Source organism: Coregonus clupeaformis, chromosome 24 (assembly GCF_020615455.1).
Source record: "Coregonus clupeaformis isolate EN_2021a chromosome 24, ASM2061545v1, whole genome shotgun sequence".
NCBI classification, from domain to species: domain Eukaryota; kingdom Metazoa; phylum Chordata; class Actinopteri; order Salmoniformes; family Salmonidae; genus Coregonus; species Coregonus clupeaformis.
The window spans coordinates 18708353-18728882 of NC_059215.1; the positions used below are offsets into that span (position 1 = coordinate 18708353).

Genomic DNA, 20530 nt, shown 5'->3' on the forward strand with positions numbered 1-20530 from the left:
GCCCATTACTACTTGGTTGATTAGATGCGGAATCTGTTTCTTCGATCAGAAATTGACCTGTCTACTTCTTCAGTAGAATCCCAACCGCTTTGAGTTGGTACATTGCCATCTGCTGCTGTACTAATGGATAGGTTGCCTAAATAGTTTTTTGTTTTTGTGTGTAAATTCGGTGACACTTTTGTAATTTGCGTTGACACATCAATGAAAAGTATAGCCCAGTTTTTCATGTAAAATATCTTTATTGATAGGCCTAAGTCGTTCGTTATATACATTGAACCTTACTTTTCTAATCCAACAGATTTAGAAGGGGAAAACAACACAATTGGACTCCAATACATGCGATAGAATCAATGGAATTTTGGATAAGCCAATGCATTGCGTCACAGATGGTACAGTATTCAAACTACATTATGATGCATGATGTATTGACAAATAATCATGTTCGGAGGCATGTTGCTCTTTCCTGTCATGCTGTGCTATGGAGAACAACGTTTCTAAAAGCAGTCAGGTAAACAGTTTGCTTTCACCTTTGCATTTTGTTAAACTTGTAAACAATTGTGTAGCCTAAGTATTTTGTAATTGAAAAGGTAAAATAGGCTATTGTGTACTCCAATACTATGAAGTCTGAACAAAAACAGTAGGACTATGTGAATCAAGCCTAATTGCCATCAAAGTTTACAAGTGCCATGCTCTGAACTGAGCTACAAAGGACTACAACATTAACTATTCTTGTGTGATGAGTAACCTTGCCTGAGATTTGTGTTAACTGCCTGAGCTAATGCCTAGATTTAAGCTCAGTGGGCTAACACAGTCTTGTGACATGTTAGCAGAACAGCGCCGGAGAAGATGGCTGCCGTTTTACAGCCCTCTAACCAATTGTACTATTATGTGTGTTTTTCCGCGTTATTTGTAATTTATTTTGTACATAATGTTTCTGCCATCGTCTCTTATAACCAAAAAGAGCTTCTGGATAGCAGGACAGCGATTACTCACCTCGTATTGGACGAAGATTTTTTCTTCAACGAGGCGGCCGCGAAGGATATCATACAGACACCCGACAAGGCCCAAATCCCCGTCATTCGCGTGAGGAAGAGACAGAGATATCGGGGACGGAGATCGGGGTGCCTTGTAAGGATCCGACGGCGAGCGAGTAAACTGCCTCTTCCATCAATCCTATTAGCCAACGTTCAATCTTTTGAAAATAAAGTGGATGACTTAAGATTACGGTTATCCTACCAACGGGACATTAAAAACTGTAATATATTATGTTTCACCAGTCGTGGCTGAGCAGCGACAATGATAACATTCAGCTAGCAGGCTATACGCTACATCGGCAGGACAGAACGGCTGACTCCGGTAAGACAAGGGGTGGCGGTCTGTGTATATTTGTAAACAACAGCTGGTGCACAAAATCAAATACTAAGGAAGTCTCGAGGTTTTGCTCGCCTGAGGTAGAGTATCTTATGATAAGCTGTAGACCACACTATTTACCAAGAGAGTTTTCATCTATATTTTTCATAGCTGTCTATTTACCACCACAAACCAATGCTGGCATTAAGATTGCACTGAATGAGTTGTACAAGGCCATTAATCAACAGGAAAACGCTCATCCAGATGCAGCGCTCCTAGTGGCCGGGGACTTTAATGCAGGGAAACTTAAATCCGTTCTACCTAATTTCTACCAGCATGTTAAATGTGCAACCAGAGGGAAAAAAACTCTAGACCACCTTTACTCCACACACAGAGACGCATACAAAGCTCTCCCTCGCCCTCCATTTGGCAAATCTGACCATAATTCTATCCTCCTGATTCCTGCTTATAAGCAAAAACTAAAGCAGGAAGCACCAGTGACTCGGTTAATAAAAAAGTGGTCAGATGACGCAGATGCTAAGCTACAGGACTGTTTTGCTAGCACAGACTGGAACATGTTCCGGGATTCTTCAGACAGCATTGAGGAGTACACCACATCAGTCACTGGCTTCATCAATAAGTGCATCGATGATGTCGTCCCCACAGTGACCGTACGTACATACCCCAACCAGAAGCCATGGATTACAGGAAACATCCGCACTGAGCTAAAGGGTAGAGCTGCCGCTTTCAAGGAACGGGACTCTAACCCGGATGCTTATAAGACATCCCGCTATGACCTCCGACGAACCATCAAACAGGCAAAGAGTCAATACAGGTCTAAGATTGAATCGTACTACACTGGCTCTGACGCTCGTCGGATGTGGCAGGGCTTGAAAACTATTACAGACTACAAAAGGAAGCACAGCCGCGAGCTGCCCAGTGACACAAGCCTACCAGACGAGCTAAACCACTTCTATGCTCGCTTCGAGGCAAGCAACACTGAAGCATGCATGAGAGCACCAGCTGTTGCGGATGACTATGTGATCACGCTCTCCGTAGCCGATGTGAGTAAGACTTTTAAGCAGGTCAACATTCACAAGGCCGCAGGGCCAGACGGATTACCAGGACGTGTACTCTGAGCATGTGCTGACCAACTGGCAAGTGTCTTCACTGACATTTTCAACATGTCCCTGACTGAGTCTGTAATACCAACATGTTTCAAGCAGACCACCATAGTCCCCGTGCCCAAGGACTCTAAGATAACCTGCCTAAATGACTACCGACCCGTAGCACTGACGTCTGTAGCCATGAAGTGCTTTGAAAGGCTGGTCATGGCTCACATCAACAACATTATCCCAGAAACCCTAGACCCACTCCAATTTGTATACCGCCCCAACAGATCCACAGATGATGCAATCTCTATTGCACTCCACACTGCCCTTTCCCACCTGGACAAGAGGAACACCTACGTGAGAATGCTATTCATTGACTACAGCTCAGCATTCAACACCATAGTGCCCTCTAAGCTCATCACTAAGCTAAGGATCCTGGGACTAAACACCTCCCTCTGCAACTGGATCCTGGACTTCCTGACGGGCCGCCCCCAGGTGGTAAGGGTAGGTAACAACACATCTGCCACACTGATCCTCAACACGGGGGCCCCTCAGGGGTGCGTGCTCAGTCCCCTCCTGTACTCTCTGTTCACCCATGACTGCATGGCCAGGCACGACTCCAACACCATCATTAAGTTTGCCGACGACACAACAGTGGTAGGCCTGATCACCGACAACGATGAGACAGCCTATAGGGAGGAGGTCAGAGATCTGGCCGTGTGGTGCCAGGACAACAACCTCTCCCTCAACGTGACCAAGACAAAGGAGATGATTGTGGACTACAGGAAAAAAAAAGAGGACTGAGCACGCCCCCATTCTCATCGACGGGGCTGTAGTGGAACAGGTTGAGAGCTTCAAGTTCCTTGGTGTCCACATCACCAACGAACTATCATGGTCCAAACACACCAAGACAGTCGTGAAGAGGGCACGACAAAGCCTATTCCCCCTCAGGAGACTAAAAAGATTTGGCATGGGTCCTCAGATCCTCAAAAAATTATACAGCTGCACCATCGAGAGCATCCTGACTGGTTGCATCACCGCCTGGTATGGCAACTGCTTGGCCTCCGACCGCAAGGCACTACAGAGGGTAGTGCGTACGGCCCAGTACATCACTGGGGCAAAGCTTCCTGCCATCCAGGACCTCTATACCAGGCGGTGTCAGAGGAAGGCCCTCAAAATTGTCAAAGACTCCAGCCACCCTAGTCATAGACTGTTCTCTCTGCTACCGCACGGCAAGCGGTACCGGAGTGCCAAGTCTAGGTCCAAAAGACTTCTCAACAGCTTCTACCCCCAAGCCATAAGACTCCTGAACAGCTAATCATGGCTACCCGGACTATTTGCACTGACCCCCACCCCATCCTTTTTACGCTGCTGCTACTCTGTTAAGTATTTATGCATAGTCACTTTAACTCTACCCACATGTACATATTACCTCAACTACCTCAACTAGCCGGTGCCCCCGCACATTGACTCTGCAACGGTACCCCCCTGTATATATAGCCTCCCTACTGTCACTTTATTTTACTTCTGCTCTTTTTTTTCTCAACACTTTTTTTGTTGTTGTTGTTTTATTTTGACTTTTTTGTTTAAAATAAATGCACTGTTGGTTAAGGGCTGTAAGTAAGCATTTCACTGTAATGTCTGCACCTGTTGTATTCGGCGCATGTGACCAATAAAATTTGATTTGATTTGATTTGCAGATTGACCTCGGTTCAAACACAGTCAGTGCCATAGTTGTTGCTAGGCGGTATCCTTGGGACATCCTATGGGTCCCACCTAGCAACAACCATCTGGCCAACACACAGAGAGGGAGTTATATTACGCTGGACCGGGTTGAACCGGGCAATGGCCGGTCACATCATTGGTTGAAAGCAGGGAGGATGGAGCGCCCTTCTCAAATCAAACAGTAATCTGCGCTGCTCGGTCATGTTGTCAACAAGGCAGCATGGTGCATCTTCCAGAAACATACATCTCTTTTGCATAAAATAGATGTTTGAATTTTCAAACAAGTTTTCATTGGGAAGGAAGATAAAGCGTTTTTATCAAAGCAATCACTACTCATCACTCCATGAGCTTAATAATTACGTCACTTTTGTTTTTTGCCGACTTTGCTGTCGGCCAGAGCGGGGCACCTGGCTCACCCCCGGGAGGCAGCACGGTTCCAAAACGAATGCAATCACTTTTCACCCGGTTCAAACTCTGGCCAGATAAACTAACCCCCTCAGTCTTGTGGCGTGCATATGATCTGGGTTCAAACACAGTCAGTCTCATTGGTGCCATTGGTCCTTGATCGCACAGTTGATGGGGTGTTGTGAGAGGAGGTCAAGGGAGGGGTGAAGTCCAGTTCCAACTCAGTCAGACACAGTGGCGTGTATTCATAGATGCCAAGGGAAGCCAGGCTTCCCCAAATATTTGACCAATAAAAATATAAAATAATTTATCTTTAGTCTCTCTGTGTTTTCATAATTATCCGTAAATTCGCAAGTGGCTGAATCTCACCAGAGAAATCATCCATGTAGACCATGTATCTGATGCTGTGTGGAACAAAAGAGTATGACATGTTGCCGCCGTAGCATTTGATTGATTGATGCCAGCAAGCATTTGGCCTCCCTTGATAAAACAAATTTAATTAATACAAATTTGCCAATCAGCGTTGAGCTGAGCTCAACTGTGGGTTGTCCTGGCGCAGCAGAACGCCCCCCCCAAGGGAGGCCAATTTGGATTTGGCTTCACACCAATCAAATCACGAAAAACGTCATCATTGTCAGAAAAAGGTGTTGGTTTCCAGTCTTCTTGTGTTGATATCTTGCAGTAGCTACTTTGCTAAATCGGCCCTTTCCCAAGCCATGGATGGGGATTTGGACTTGAGGTTTTGACTTAATTCTCTCTACAGGCCAATAATTATAACAGCGATTCTGATCTAACCATAAATTAATATATTGTGCCGCTGGCCTGAGACGATTGAAGTTCAATATGTAGCCTAGTAGACTCACATTAACTAGCTAGCTAACTTAGCTGGTTCATTGTTGCCCATGCGAGGAAGTTAGGATAGCAATAATTTTAGCTAGGTAGCCTATGAAAACTAAAACTAAAAGCGTACAGAGCCATATATCGTTTTGCCAACATGAAAGAGAGGAGGACGGCACTGGCGTTCAACTAGTCTACAAGTAGGGTGAGTCCTACAAAACATTTGTTCCATACACAGACAGATATAAATCAGTACTATGGACAGCCACATTATATTTAGCAACATTGGACTAAATTGTTTTTGGTATCTTTAAAGCCCCGTTTACACTGGCACTTAAAATTAGGGCCAAATTCGAGCTGGGTCGAGGGAAACCTGGGCCAGCGCAGCTCAGTTTCACAACTGGTGCCAGCTTGATTAGAATTAGGGCTGGTGACGCCGTTACTATACAACCACCAAGCAGATCACTGCTGGATGCTGACAACGGTTTGCTAGCTAGTCTGGGCTTGTTGCTGTTAGCTTGTACATGGACAAGCAGAACTGCAGTAGTCAGACATGACACAAATTACCACCATAGCTGGATCCTTCATTCATTTTTGCACTATACAATAAACTTTTATGAGAACAGTCAGCCCTCAAATGCTAGCTACCTAACATTAGCAAGCTAAATACATGGCTCTGAGTCTGGCTGGCACTGACAGGAGTATGGGGTAACGTTAGTTACAGCATGGTGAGGGTGAATGAAATTATTCAACATCTTGCTAGCTAGCTAACAACATTTGCGAATCCAGCTGCAGTCACATATTGGCTACCTAGCAACATGACATCATTTCAAATTTCTGGGGGCAGTGGAAACGCAATTTGAGCTAGCCCACCAAGGCCAGCCCAACCTTGTTGACTTCAACGTGCCAATGGAAACATTTTCAGTGTATTAAACTAAGCATATATAGCCTTGTTGATTTGATGATGTTTAAATGTTTAAGTTGAAATAGTGCGTGAATAGCAGAGGCAGTGCTCCCGTTGTCTTTGTGCAGACTTGCGGTAACTCTGTGGTTCTACATCAGTAGCTACTTGTTTAGTGAACGTGAACTTGCTTGACCATGCTGCAGGTCATATAACTGTTTTGTTATATATAATATTTGCTTTGTGGGCTTCACCAGACATATGTTGCTTTCTGGTTTTGTGATGAAACAAACGTATATGTAGTTTAATTTATTCCGCCACTGTATAACTGTTGTCTTTTTGTTGTCATGGCCTTATTGTATATCACAGTGGCTTATGAACTGATGGGTTATAGAGCAAATATCACAACATAGGTTGTAATATGGCTTTTTTACTGTCTTGGCTTCCCCAGTGATTCTACCCACACACCACTACTGGTCAGACACAGGTCACATAATTAGGATCTCTATTGCAATAGTAGTCTGGTCCCAGATCTGTTTGTGCTCTTGTCAACTTCATTGCTCTCATAGCTAAGCCAAACATCATGTTTGGCATGACAGTGAGTGACCGGGAAATGACATAAAAGCACAAACAGACTGGCACTCAGGCTATGGCCACAGTAGTTCATTGGGCGTCAACCTATGATGACATATTTAGTCAGCCACCAATTGTGCAAGTTCTCCCACTTAAAAAGATGAGAGAGGCCGAGTGGCGCATCGCAGTGCTAGCTGTGCCACTAGAGATCCTGGTTCAAATCCAGGCTCTGCTGTAGCCGGCCGCAACCGGGAGACCAATGGGGCGGCGCACAATTGGCCCAGCGTCGTCCAGGGTAGGGGAGGGAATGGCCGGCAGGGAGGTAGCTCAGTTGATAGAGCATGGCGTTTGCAACGCCAGGGTTGTGGGTTCGATTCCCACGGGGGGCCAGTATGAAAAAAAAAAAAAAAAGAAGAATGTAAGTCGCTCTGGATAAGAGCGTCTGCTAAATGACTAAAATGTAAATGTAAAATGACATATCAGGCTTGCGCCATGTCATAATGGTCAGGTGGACTATCACAGGTGAGTTAGTAAGAAATACATTATTGCTATGTTGCTGTTTTCAGGAGAAGACCTCAGAGCCCCCGAGTCAGATACCCTCGCAACCAGAGAAGCAACCTCTTCCACCGAAAGGAAAGCCTCCTCAGATCATGATAGAGACAAATCCGTTAGTGAGCAGCAAATTGCCTGCGATGACAAAGCTTCCGGTCCTACCTGGGGTTGCCTTTACATTTTTTAGAGCCAGCCTGGGTAAAAAGGTAAGCAGAACATACATTTAACAGGATACAGTATAGCATTTAAAAAAAGAACAAGCATACAGTAGAATGAAAGAAGGGTCCAGTAGAATGGAAGAAGGGTCCAGTAGAATGGTTCAGTAGAATGGAAGAAGGGTCCAGTAGAATGGAAGAAGGGTCCAGTAGAATGGTGCAGTAGAATGGAAGAAGGGTCCAGTAGAATGGTGCAGTAGAATGGAAGAAATTAAGAAGGGTCCAGTAGAATGGTGCAGTAGCATGGAAGAAGGGTCCAGTAGAATGGTGCTGTAGCATGGAAGAAGGGTCCAGTAGAATGGTGCAGTAGCATGGAAGAAGGGTCCAGTAGAATGGTGAAGTAGAATGGAAGAAGGGTCCAGTAGAATGGTACAGTAGAATGGAAGAAGGGTCCAGTAGAATGGAAGAAGGGTCCAGTACAATGGTACAGTAGAATGGAAGAAGGGTCCAGTAGAATGGTGCAGTAGAATGGAAGAAGGGTCCAGTAGAATGGTACAGTCGAATGGAAGAAGGGTCCAGTAGAATGGTGCAGTAGAATGAAAGAAGGGTCCAGTAGAATGGTGCAGTAGAATGGAAGAAGGGTCCAGTAGAATGGTGCAGTAGAATGGACGAAGGGTCCAGTAGAATGGAAGAAGGGTCCAGTAGAATGGAAGACGGGTCCAGTAGAATGGTGCAGTAGAATGGAAGAAGGGTCCAGTAGAATGGTACAGTAGAATGGAAGAAGGGTCCAGTCTAATGGTGCAGTAGAATGGAAGAAGGGTCCAGTCTAATGGTGCAGTAGAATGGAAGAAGGGTCCAGTAGAATGGAAGACGGGTCCAGTAGAATGGTGCAGTAGAATGGAAGAAGGGTCCAGTAGAATGGTACAGTAGAATGGAAGAAGGGTCCAGTCTAATGGTGCAGTAGCATGGAAGAAGGGTCCAGTCTAATGGTGCAGTAGGATGGAAGAAGGGTCCAGTAGAATGGAAGAAGGGTCCAGTAGAATGGAAGAAGGGTCCAGTCTAATGGTGCAGTAGAATGAAAGAAGGGTCCAGTCTAATGGTGCAGTAGGATGGAAGAAGGGTCCAGTAGAATGGTGCAGTAGGATGGAAGAAGGGTCCAGTAGAATGGTGCAGTAGAATGGAAGAAGGGTCCAGTAGAATGGTGCAGTAGAATGGAAGAAGGGTCCAGTATAATGGTGCAGTAGAATGGAAGAAGGGTCCAGTACAATGGTGCAGTAGTATGGAAGAAGGGTCCAGTACAATGCTACAGTAGAATGGAAGAAGGGTCCAGTACAATGGTACAGTAGAATGGAAGAAGGGTCCAGTAGAATGGAAGAAGGGTCCAGTAGTATGGAAGAAGGGTCCAGTAGAATGGAAGAAGGGTCCAGTAGAATGGTGCAGTAGAATGGAAGAAGGGTCCAGTAGAATGGTGCAGTAGAATGGAAGAAGGGTCCAGTAGAATGGTGCAGTAGAATGGAAGAAGGGTCCAGTAGAATGGTACAGTAGAATGGAAGAAGGGTCCAGTAGAATGGTACAGTAGAATGGAAGAAGGGTCCATTAGAATGGTACGGTAGAATGGAAGAAGGGTCCAGTAGAATGGTACAGTAGATTGGAAGAAGGGTCCAGTAGAATGGTGCAGTAGGATGGAAGAAGGGTCCAGTAGAATGGAAGAAGGGTCCAGTAGATTGGTGCAGTAGAATGGAAGAAGGGTCCAGTATAATGGTGCAGTAGAATGGAAGAAGGGTCCAGTACAATGGTGCAGTAGAATGGAAGAAGGGTGCAGTACAATGGTACAGTAGAATGGAAGAAGGGTCCAGTACAATGGTACAGTAGAATGGAAGAAGGGTCCAGTAGAATGGTGCAGTAGAATGGAAGAAGGGTCCAGTAGAATGGAAGAAGGGTCCAGTAGAATGGAAGAAGGGTCCAGTAGAATGGAAGAAGGGTGCAGTAGCATGGAAGAAGGGTCCAGTAGAATGGAAGAAGGGTCCAGTAGAATGGTACAGTAGAATGGAAGAAGGGTCCAGTAGAATGGTGCAGTAGAATGGAAGAAGGGTCCAGTAGAATGGAAGAAGGGTCCAGTAGAATGGTCCAGTAGAATGGAAGAAGGGTCCAGGAGAGTGGTGCAGTAGAATGGAAGAAGGGTCCAGTAGAATGGTGCAGCAGAATGAAAGAAGTGTCCAGTAGAATGGTGCAGTAGAATGGAAGAAGGGTCCAGTAGAATGGAAGAAGGGTCCAGTAGAATGGTGCAGTAGAATGGAAGAAGGGTCCAGTACAATGGTACAGTGGAATGGAAGAAGGGTCCAGTAGAATGGTGCAGTAGAATGGAAGAAGGGTCCAGTAGAATGGAAGAAGGGTCCAGTAGAATGGTGCAGTAGAATGGAAGAAGGGTCCAGTACAATGGTACAGTAGAATGGAAGAAGGGTCCAGTACAATGGTACAGTAGAATGGAAGAAGGGTCCAGTACAATGGTACAGTAGAATGGAAGAAGGGTCCAGTAGAACAGTGCAGTAGAATGGAAGAAGGGTCCAGTAGAATGGTGCAGTAGAATGGAAGAAGGGTCCAGTAGAATGGTACAGTAGAATGGAAGAAAGGTCCAGTAGAATGGTGCAGTAGAATGGAAGAAGGGTCCAGTAGAACGGAAGAAGGGTCCAGTAGAATGGTGCAGTAGAATGGAAGATGGGTCCAGTAGAATGGTGCAGTAGCATGGAAGAAGGGTCCAGTAGAATGGAAGAAGGGTCCAATAGAATGGAAGAAGGGTCCAGTAGAATGGTACAGTAGAAATGAAGAAGGGTCCAGTCTAATGGTGCAGTAGAATGGAAGAAGGGTCCAGTAGAATGGAAGAAGGGTCCAGTAGAATGGTGCAGTAGAATGGAAGAAGGGTCCAGTAGAATGGTACAGTAGAAATGAAGAAGGGTCCAGTCTAATGGTGCAGTAGAATGGAAGAAGGGTCCAGTAGAATGGAAGAAGGGTCCAGTAGAATGGAAGAAGGGTCCAGTAGAATGGTGCAGTGGAATGTTTATTTTTGAACCATTGTTATCCTGATTCCTTCAGTTGTATCAGCCTACATCTGATTTCAACCTCAGTGACCCAAACTGTCACATTATGAGGCCGACATACAACAGTTTGCATGACCCAAACCTCAATGAATACTACCATCAGAAGGAAATGCATGACAAGCTTAAGAAGCGAAACTTCATCACTAAAGAAGACAATGTAAGTTTTAAGTTAATAATGTTGTTTCTGAACAGTGTAGTTGAAGACTGTAAACTTTACTGATAGTTAACTCCAGGAAATAGTATTATAGCAGGATACATTATGATTCTCTCTCTCTTCTCAAGGTTGTATGCTCATTAAAGGAGTATAACACATACAAACATTACCTAGATACGGTCAAGACTGACCATCACAAAACCTACAGCAAAAATATGGTATGTGGGCAGTATGACTGTGTTTTTAAATGTGAATTTCTGTGAAGGTCACACGTTGAGATCACACATTATTTTCACGAGGAAATGTGAAATGATCACTCATCACTCTAAAAGCAATGTTAATGTAACATGTATTTAATCAAGTAGATAAGTGTTTAAAATGTACAAAAATGTTATTTATCCTATTTAAGAAGAAACAGATGCTGAGAATGGTTCAGTTGCAAGAGGAAGGCCATATCCCTAAGGATGTTACCCTGGAAGCTATTAGAGAGTACTTACTGAAAGAAGGAGCTCAGAACCTGAAGCATCTGCAGTCAACCATTGGTTCCAGGTAGGCAAGAAGTGCATGAGGTAATAACGTAGAGTTATATAGGCTCACTCTGTGTTGGCAATGTCATGACTCATCTGTTTAATGTATTGATAGGGACAGGGGACAGAAATATGCCCTGCAAACTGCATGTAAATGTAAAGAGGATTGGGTTTTTAAGGAGCGATCCAGGCTGAAACTCATTGAAAAGGATGTTAGGCACGACATCAACAAGGCCAAGTATCTGAAAGAGGCCAAAGAAAAGCGCATCAGAAAGGTACAAATGTCACACTTTCATCATACTTCACAAAACTACCAACAATTATTTTCAAGTTTGAATAATTCAGAAAATTAAGAAATAATTTTACCTCAACATTTGTGGGTGCTAAGTTGCTATTTTTGCTATTTTGGGATTCTATATTATGTTCTTCACAGAAAATTAGCAAAATTGAACAAAAACAGGCTATTCAGTTGAGGAAAATGGAAGAGGAATTGAAAAACCTCCAGGATTTTGAGAAGTTGAGAGGGGCCACTATCAAACCAAATAAGCTGCTGGAAGAAATATTTGAAAAAACAGGTAAGATTTCATTTGAATTCATCACACAGTTAAGCAATGTTTAAATGACTATGCCAAATGCAGCATACAAGGAGCAGTTGAATGTGTTGTGCTGTATATCATTTTGTATTTTTTTCTGAATTATAGCTTCTGCTCAGCCTGCTCTCCCACCTGCTCACTCCAAAACTGTAAAGAAAACAGTTTATTTGTCAGGTAAGTACATTTCCTTACTAAAGAACCATCATTTCATTACGAAAGATCTTTCGGAGTATTGTTTGTTCATAGACAGTGAATGCTATATTAAATCCAATTTAATATTTTGTGTGTGTTAGTAACAGGGAAATCTAAGGAAAAGCCAGCCATGCTACAGAGGAGACCAAGCCTTGCACCACTCCAGAGGAGACCATGCCTGGATGGTCTGGCACCGCTGAAGGGTTTCCAAGAACCTGTTTTGAGGATCTTCAAAGCTATCGAGGGACAAAGCATCCCAGACAGAGCTCAGCTGAAATCTGTGATCCTCGACCACTTGGGCTCCAAGCTTGTCAGGAAGCAGCTGGCGGAGTCGATCAGGGATGAGGTCAAACTGACGATTCCAGGGTCTACGCCAGCGGCACAAAGGGCTCTGAGTGCCAGAATCGCTTACGACGTGTTGAAGTGCGTCTCTCGAGCGGCCAATCCTAGCAATGAACCTGCCTGCAGACTCCGTGGGGGAAACCCAATCAAACCCAACGCTAAAGCAGATGATCCAGAACCAGAGGAGCAGATGGCCAACGGAGAAGACATAAACACATATGTGACAATGTTGATCACTGACGTTCTGGAGGAAGTCCAGGAGCAGGTTATCGTAATGATCCGAAAAGACTCCCCTACCCAATTCAGAGTTGTCTCTGCAAAGGCCAGCCAAACAGCCATTGATGTGGTAAGCAATGTTTTGGAAGACATTAGAGACTTATTAAATGAGGAAAACATTGAAGAGCTTGCACTAGACAGTGATGCTGAAGAAGGCACCTCAGGGCTTTCAGACAGCCAGCCACCTGCAATGACTGCATTAAAAAAGGCAGACCCCAAGAACCGCCCAGATTCCTGTTCAAAACTAGAAGGTGTCGCCTGTGACCTTATTAGCACTGCATATGACAGCCTCCTATTCGAGCTGGCTTTTCCTGAGCTTCAGGGTGAAAGAGATGAACAACCAAGTACCTCAAGGGCTATCAGAAGTAACATACAAATCTCTTTTGTAGAAAAAGCTCCTTCCCTGACTCTGGAAATACTTCCCACGGAGCCAGTGATCTCATCTTTCTCCAACTCTCCCAGTTATGGAATGGTGTTTTCGTCTGACACTTCAGAGGTTGCAGAAAACAACAGTAAGACAAGCATACCAGAGGCCTCTGCAGTTGCATCAACCTCGTCCCAGGAGACGTATACCACAACCACTGTGGAATGCAAAGAAGAAAGAATAGAGAATGGTAACACCAGTGACACAGACAACGCCCTTTCTGTCCCCTCAGTCAATACTGAAGAAGTTGTTTCAAGGCCTATTCTCATACACAAGGTGAAGAAAGAAAATGCAGCCACCAGAAGCGGTTCTCTTCCTAACCTGTATGGACTTGTTGTGGATGCAGTTATGGACCACTTCAGCAAAGAACCCTTCAGAGACAGACTGGCCCAATCAGTGAAGAATGAGGTGAGACGCACCCTTTCTATGCCTGAATTTGGATTGTTAAACCTTGAAATTGATAATTACTTTGAGAGGAAAATACTAGAGGATATGCTGAAGGAAGTATCCCGAAAGTGCGGAGGACAAAGCTCTAGCACCGTGGCTGAAAACGCTACAGATGAAGAAGAGTTCTCCAGACTAGAATCTGCTGCAGCACAACTGATACAGAAAGTTATCCAGGAGGTCAAGACAAAGTTTGTCGTCAAGATCAGGAAGGGTTCTCCCAAGAGATGTCTATCCCCAAAAGTAAGCCAATATATTAATATGTTGTATGTACTGTGAAATGTATGCAACATTTTGTATGTGCTGTGTGATGCTATGACACTTTTCCTACAAGGGAAGTCATGTACACTGAGTATAATAAACATTAGGAACACCTCCAATGCTTCCCACGGTTGTCAAGTTGGCTGGATGTCCATTGGGTGGTGGACTATTCTTGATACACATGGGAAACTGTTGAGCGTGAAAAACCCAGCAGCGTTGCAGTTCTTGACACAAACCGGTGTGCCTGGCACCTAGTACCATACCCCATTCAAAGGCAATTAAATGTTTTGTCTTGCCCATTCACCCTCTAAATGGCACACACATACAATCCATGTCTCAATTGTCTCAAGGCTTAAAAATAGTTATTTAACATGTCTCCTCCCCTTCATCTACACTGATTAAAGTGGATTTAACAGGTGACATCAATAAGGGATCATAGCTTTCACCTGGTCAGTCTGTCTTAATATTTTCTATACTCAGTGTGTATTTGTATTGATGTTGATGTATTTATCTGTGTTGATGGTGATCTGATTGATTGTTGATGTACACTGCTCAAAAAAATACAGGGAACACTTAAACAACACAATGTAACTCCAAGTCAATCACTCTTCTGTGAAATCAAACTGTCCACTTAGGAAGCAACACTGATTGACAATACATTTCACATGCTGTTGTGCAAATGGAATAGACAACAGGTGGAAATTATAGGCAATTAGAAAGACACCCCCAATAACGGACTGGTTTTGCAGGTGGTGACCACAGACCACTTCTCAGTTCCTATGCTTCCTGGCTGATGTTTTGGTCACTTTTGAATGCTGGCGGTGCTTTCACTCTAGTGGTAGCATGAGACGGAGTCTACAACCCACACAAGTGGCTCAGGTAGTGCATCTCATCCAGGATGGCACATCAATGCGAGCTGTGGCAAGAAGGTTTGCTGTGTCTGTCAGCGTAGTGTCCAGAGCATGGAGGCGCTACCAGGAGACAGGCCAGTACATCAGGAGACGTGGAGGAGGCCGTAGGAGGGCAACAACCAAGCAGCAGGACTGCTACCTCCGCCTTTGTGCAAGGAGGAGCACTGCCAGAGCCCTGCAAAATGACCTCCAGCAGGCCACAAATGTGCATGTGTCTGCTCAAACGGTCAGAAACAGACTCCATGAGGGTGGTATGAGGGCCCGACGTCCACAGGTGGGGGTTGTGCTTACAGCCCAACACCGTGCAGGACGTTTGGCATTTGCCAGAGAACACCAAGATTGGCAAATTCGCCACTGGCGCCCTGTGCTCTTCACAGATAAAAGCAGGTTCACACTGAGCACATGTGACAGACGTGACAGAGTCTGGAGACGCCGTGGAGAACGTTCTGCTGCCTGCAACATTCTCCAGCATGACCGGTTTGGCAGTGGGTCAGTCATGGTGTGGGGTGGCATTTCTTTGGGGGGCTGCACAGCCCTCCATGTGCTCGCCAGAGGTAGCCTGACTGCCATTAGGTACCGAGATGAGATCCTCAGACCCCTTGTGAGACCATATGCTGGTGCGGTTGGCCCTGGGTTCCTCCTAATGCAAGACATTTACATTTTACATTTTAGTAATTTAGCAGACGCTCTTATCCAGAGCAACTTACAGTTAGTGAATACATCTTTTTTTTTTATACTGGCCCCCCGTGGGAATCAAACCCACAACCCTGGCGTTGCAAACGCCATGCTCTATCAACTGAGCTACATCCCTGCCGGCCATTCCCTCCCCTACCCTGGACGACGCTGGGACAATTGTGCGCCGCCCATGAGTCTCCCGGTCGCGGCCGGCTGCGACAGAGCCTGGATTCGAACCAGGATCTCTAGTGGCACAGTTAACACTGCGATGCAGTGCCTTAGACCACTGCGCCACTCAGGAGACATAGCTATGACAATGCTAGACCTCATGTGGCTGGAGTGTGTCAGCAGTTCCTGCAAGAGGAAGGCATTGATGCTATGGACTGGCCCGCCCGTTCCCCAGACCTGAATCCAATTGAGCACATCTGGGACATCATGTCTCGCTCCATCCACCAACGCCACGTTGCACCACAGACTGTCCAGGAGTTGGCGGATGCTTTAGTCCAGGTCTGGGAGGAGATACCTCAGGAGACCATCCGCCACCTCATCAGGAGCATGCCCAGGCATTGTAGGGAGGTCATACAGGCACGTGGAGGCCACACACACTACTGAGCCTCATTTTGACTTGTTTTAAGGACATTACATCAAAGTTGGATCAGCCTGTAGTGTGGTTTTCCACTTTCATTTTGAGGGTGACTCCAAATCCAGACCTCCATGGGTTGATAAATTTGATTTCCATTGATAATTTTTGTGTGATTTTGTTGTCAGCACATTCAACTATGTAAAGAAAAAAGTATTTAATAAGATTATTGCATTCATTCAGATCTAGGATGTTATTTTAGTGTTCCCTTTATTTTTTTGAGCAGTGTATTTGGATTGTTGATGTGATTGTTGATGTGGATGCTTCTATGTTCAACACCAAGATAAATTCCTAGTGTCATTAGTTCAGTGGTGGAAAAAGTACCCAATTGTCATTCTTCAGTAAAAGTAAAGATACCTTTTTTAATAGAAAATGACTCAAGTAAATGTGAAAGTCATCCAGTAAAATACTACTTAAGTAAGTAAAAGTCTAAAAGTATTTGGTTTTAAATATACCTAAGTATCAAAAGTAAAAGTAGAAATCATTTCAAATTCCTTATATTAAGCAAACCAGATGGCACAATTTTTTTGTTATTTTAATTTACGGATAGCCAGGAGAACACTCCAACACTCAGACATAATTTACAAATGAATCGTGTGTTTAGTGAGTCCGCCAGATCATAGGCAGTAGGGATGACAAGGAATGTTCTCTTGATAAGTGCGTGAATTGGACAATTTTCCTGTCCTGCTAAGCATTCAAAATGTAACGAGTACTTTTGGGTGTCAGGGACAATGTATGGAGTAAAAAGTACATTATTTTCATTAGAAATGTAGTGAAGTAAAAGTTAGTAAAGTACAGATACTCAAAAAAACTACTTAGGTAAAAATACTTTAAAGTACTACTTAAGTACTTTACACCACTGCATTTGTTACATGGCGATAAAGTATTCTGATTCTATCTCCAAAGGCAAGCAGAACAGCCATCAATGCTGTGAGCAGTCTTCTGGGTGACATGGAGACAACTGTGATGGCCAGTGTTCCACGGTCTCATACTACTTCCAGAGCAGGTATGGAAGGAATGCTCTCTGAGGCATCAGGCGAGCACCCAGCGAAATCAATGGCCTCTGCAAAAGTTGAGTTGATTGCTGATGATTTAGTGGAAGATGTCATTGATATGTGCAGTGAAATGATTTTAGACGGCCAGCCACTAGGCCTACTACATGATGATCCTGAAGAAGGTCCATCAAATGTTGTTGTTCCTGGACCAATTCAGAGCAGCCTGTCTGGATCTGATGAATGCCACACAAAATCACAGGTCCCTGCAGTAAAGATTGAAGACCATGAGGTAAAGCCAATTTTGATCCAAGACCCAACGCTCATATCTCCAGGTGAGAAGAATACTGATGAGAAAAGAGTCATTAGAGTAAGTTATGTATTTGACTCATCCCCTAGAAGGAAAGCTCACCAGGCCACCAGAAGCACCACTTTCCCTAACCTCTATGTCACCCTTGTGGATGGAGTTCTGGACCAAATTAGCACAGAGCCTTTCAAAGAAATCCTGGCCCAATCTGTGAGGAATGAGGTAAGACGTTCTTTCTCTTTGCCTCAATTTGGATCGGTGAACCTCGAAAGCAAGGATTGCTCAGAGAGAGAAATTATTGAGGATATGTTGAAGAGTGTATCCAGAAAACTCAGTAAAGACCAGGCCTGTCAGCCGACCAAGAAAGCCAGTGAGCCCATGAATGCCAATGTAAATGCCATTTCACCTACCCCCAAACTACAGTCTACTGCCAAAGACCTAATCATCAATGTTCTGGAGCATGTCAAGACTAAAATAATCGATATCATTAGACAAGATTCTCCCAACAGGGCGATTTCCCCCAAGGCAAGCCAGACTGCCATCAATGCTGTCAGCAACATTTTGGGTGCTATGGGAACCTCTCTCATGGCAAGCAACAAATCGTTTTTTCCTGATGTGGCTGGACTCCAGCCTGACCTAGATGATGTACAATCTTACTCAACTGAAGCTTTTGAGGGATATCCAGGGATCTGGATGTCATCCCCGAAGATGGAATATATTGCCTCAGGCCTCATGGACACTATCTGTGAGGACCTACTGGATGAGGATGGTTTCCTCAGATGGAGCGCTGGTGCAAGATCCTCACAGCAAGACCTTGATCTTCAGAAGGTAATTACTTCAAAACCAGCATCCCCAGTCAATTCCATGCCTGTCAAAAGATGCCTGTCAATGTCCTACCTTGATGCTTTGAAGAATCCTGAAGACACTGACAATGCTACTCACCACAGTAGAAGCCTTGATTCTCTCTCCGTAATTGGTGTGCCTACTTCAACCTTAGAGGAAGTTTCATATGGCACAGAATTGAAACTGACTCAGTCGCGAAAGGATGTCTCTGCATCATCCTCACTTTATGCCATGAGCAACTGTTGGAGCGCATTGGAGTATACCTCCAGTGTGTCTGATATCCCAATTTACGAAGAGGCCGAAAGGATTTCCTCCACAGACGAAGAAGACGGTGTGTCCAAATCCCCAGTACCAATCCTCCTGACCTCTTCCAAATCAGTCTTCAATGTCTCTAGCCTCGTCCCTACTCCTCCAGAGGGAAAGCCGAAGGTGAGGCTGCCATGGCGCCCAGTGCTTTGCCTTAAGAAGGTTCCACAGCAGCCCCCCAACAAGATGCACATTTACACAGTTTACAGGGATCCTTTTCATTTCCCCCCTGAGACAATGCGATCGACCAGTCCATCGTCATCCGAGGGAGACTCCTCAACTCCAGAGTCCCAGAGGCCAAGGTAAGACTGTCTTTCTCATAGTCCTAATCTGAAAAGCTTTTTAGCACCTAGCCCCACTGTTGATATTTTAACTGCCTTGATTCTAAATGTTTTTATTTTGGTATTTTAAGTAGAGTTTTGAGAACTCTGTTATGAAAAGCGCTGTACAAATTAAATGCATTTTTTATTTTTTATTAAGAGTGGTCGACAGCTCAGACAAGGAGTCCATCTTTAAGATAGACTCGTCCGAAAGACTCGTCGCAGAGATAATGCTGTCTGTTCGTGAGGATGTTGTTGAGGCAAAGCGGAGCGAATTAGCCGGACATTTGGCTGCGCTGTCGTCTGACAATGAGATGCCCAGCACTTTGGCTCAGATTCGGAGGACACCCCGCGCCGATTCACCAACTGCCTCCAACACCTCTCCTCACAGCAAGAGTGATAACTGAAGAGAGAATCACATGTTTACTTGGACATACATGATAGAAGCATTTGCTTACATTATTTTGAATCGCATTGAGCTATTAAAGAATGCATTTATTTTCTAAAAAAGACATAAGCATTTACACTATGTAGTTTTTCTTAGATGTGAGGGTTAAGTTAGGAATAATACATTGAAAGTTAGGAGAGAGTAATTATATAGCTTTGCTCTGAATGGTGACATTGTTTAAACAGGCTATTTTATTTTATTGTACTTAGTTTTTTACCCCTTATTCTCCCCAATTGGTAGTTACAGTCTTGTCCCATCGCTGCAACTCCCGTACGGACTCGGGAGAGGCGAAGGTCGAGAGCCATGCGTCATCCGAAACACGACCCCGCCAAGCCACACTGCTTCTTGACACACTGCCCGCTTAACCCGGAAGCCAGCCGCACCAATGTGTCGGAGGAAACACTGTACAGCTGGCGACCGAAGTCAGCGTGCATGCACCCGGCCGCCACAAGGAGTCGCTAGAGCGCGATGGGACAAGGACATCCCAGCCGGCCAAACCCTCCCCTAACCCGGACAACGCTGGCCCAATTGTGAGCCGCCTCATGTGTCTCCCGATCGCGGCCGGCTGCGACACAGCCCGGGATCGAACCCAGATCTGTAGTGACGCCTCTAGCACAGCGATGCAGTGCCTTAAACCGCTGCGCCACTCGGGAGGCCCAACAGTCTCACAATTTGACCATAAAATATTAATACAAAAAAAGTTTAACACTGTGACTTATGGTTCTAAAGGGAGGGGAGGACAAAGCTGGATGAATTTAGGAGTCACAAGCGCCCCAGTAATCCTTATTAACTTTACATTCCTGCCATTTTTCCTGCCTGTAAGCAGTCTCTCTTAACAGAACCTATTGTTCTGTTGACACAGAAACGCTTCACTAATCAGTACAACTTCCTCTGTATTCCAGGTATTATACCTCAGGTAGTTGAATTTATACATCAAGAGTTCTTTGGTATTTTATTCACTGTTTATTCTGGCAAGATTTGATCATTATTGCTCAGATTGTCAGAATATTTTAAATACTGAATAGCCTCATTAGAATAGAGCTGCAAGTATTTGAGGGTAAATCCCCAAATCATTAGGACTACTTTGGGACAGATTGAGTCCCGATTGGCCTAAATGCAATGGGTTAGGTGGTATTTTAAGATGGCTATTCACTTATTAGCACGAGTTTT

The 20530-nt window shown here is 44.7% G+C and overlaps 1 protein-coding gene across 1 annotated transcript; it reads left to right on the forward strand.

Annotated features, from left to right (window-relative positions):
- The first annotated feature begins 458 nt into the window (after positions 1–458).
- On the forward strand, positions 459–19526 carry LOC121537941. Its single transcript, XM_041845612.2, has 11 exons — positions 459–508; positions 7470–7661; positions 10701–10862; positions 10988–11077; positions 11269–11408; positions 11502–11661; positions 11820–11961; positions 12088–12153; positions 12273–13900; positions 17051–18894; positions 19073–19526. Exons 1-11 carry the CDS (start codon positions 479–481, stop codon positions 19317–19319), a joined length of 4701 nt encoding a protein of 1566 aa, XP_041701546.2. The 5' UTR covers positions 459–478; the 3' UTR covers positions 19320–19526.
- Positions 19527–20530: the final 1004 nt, after the last annotated feature.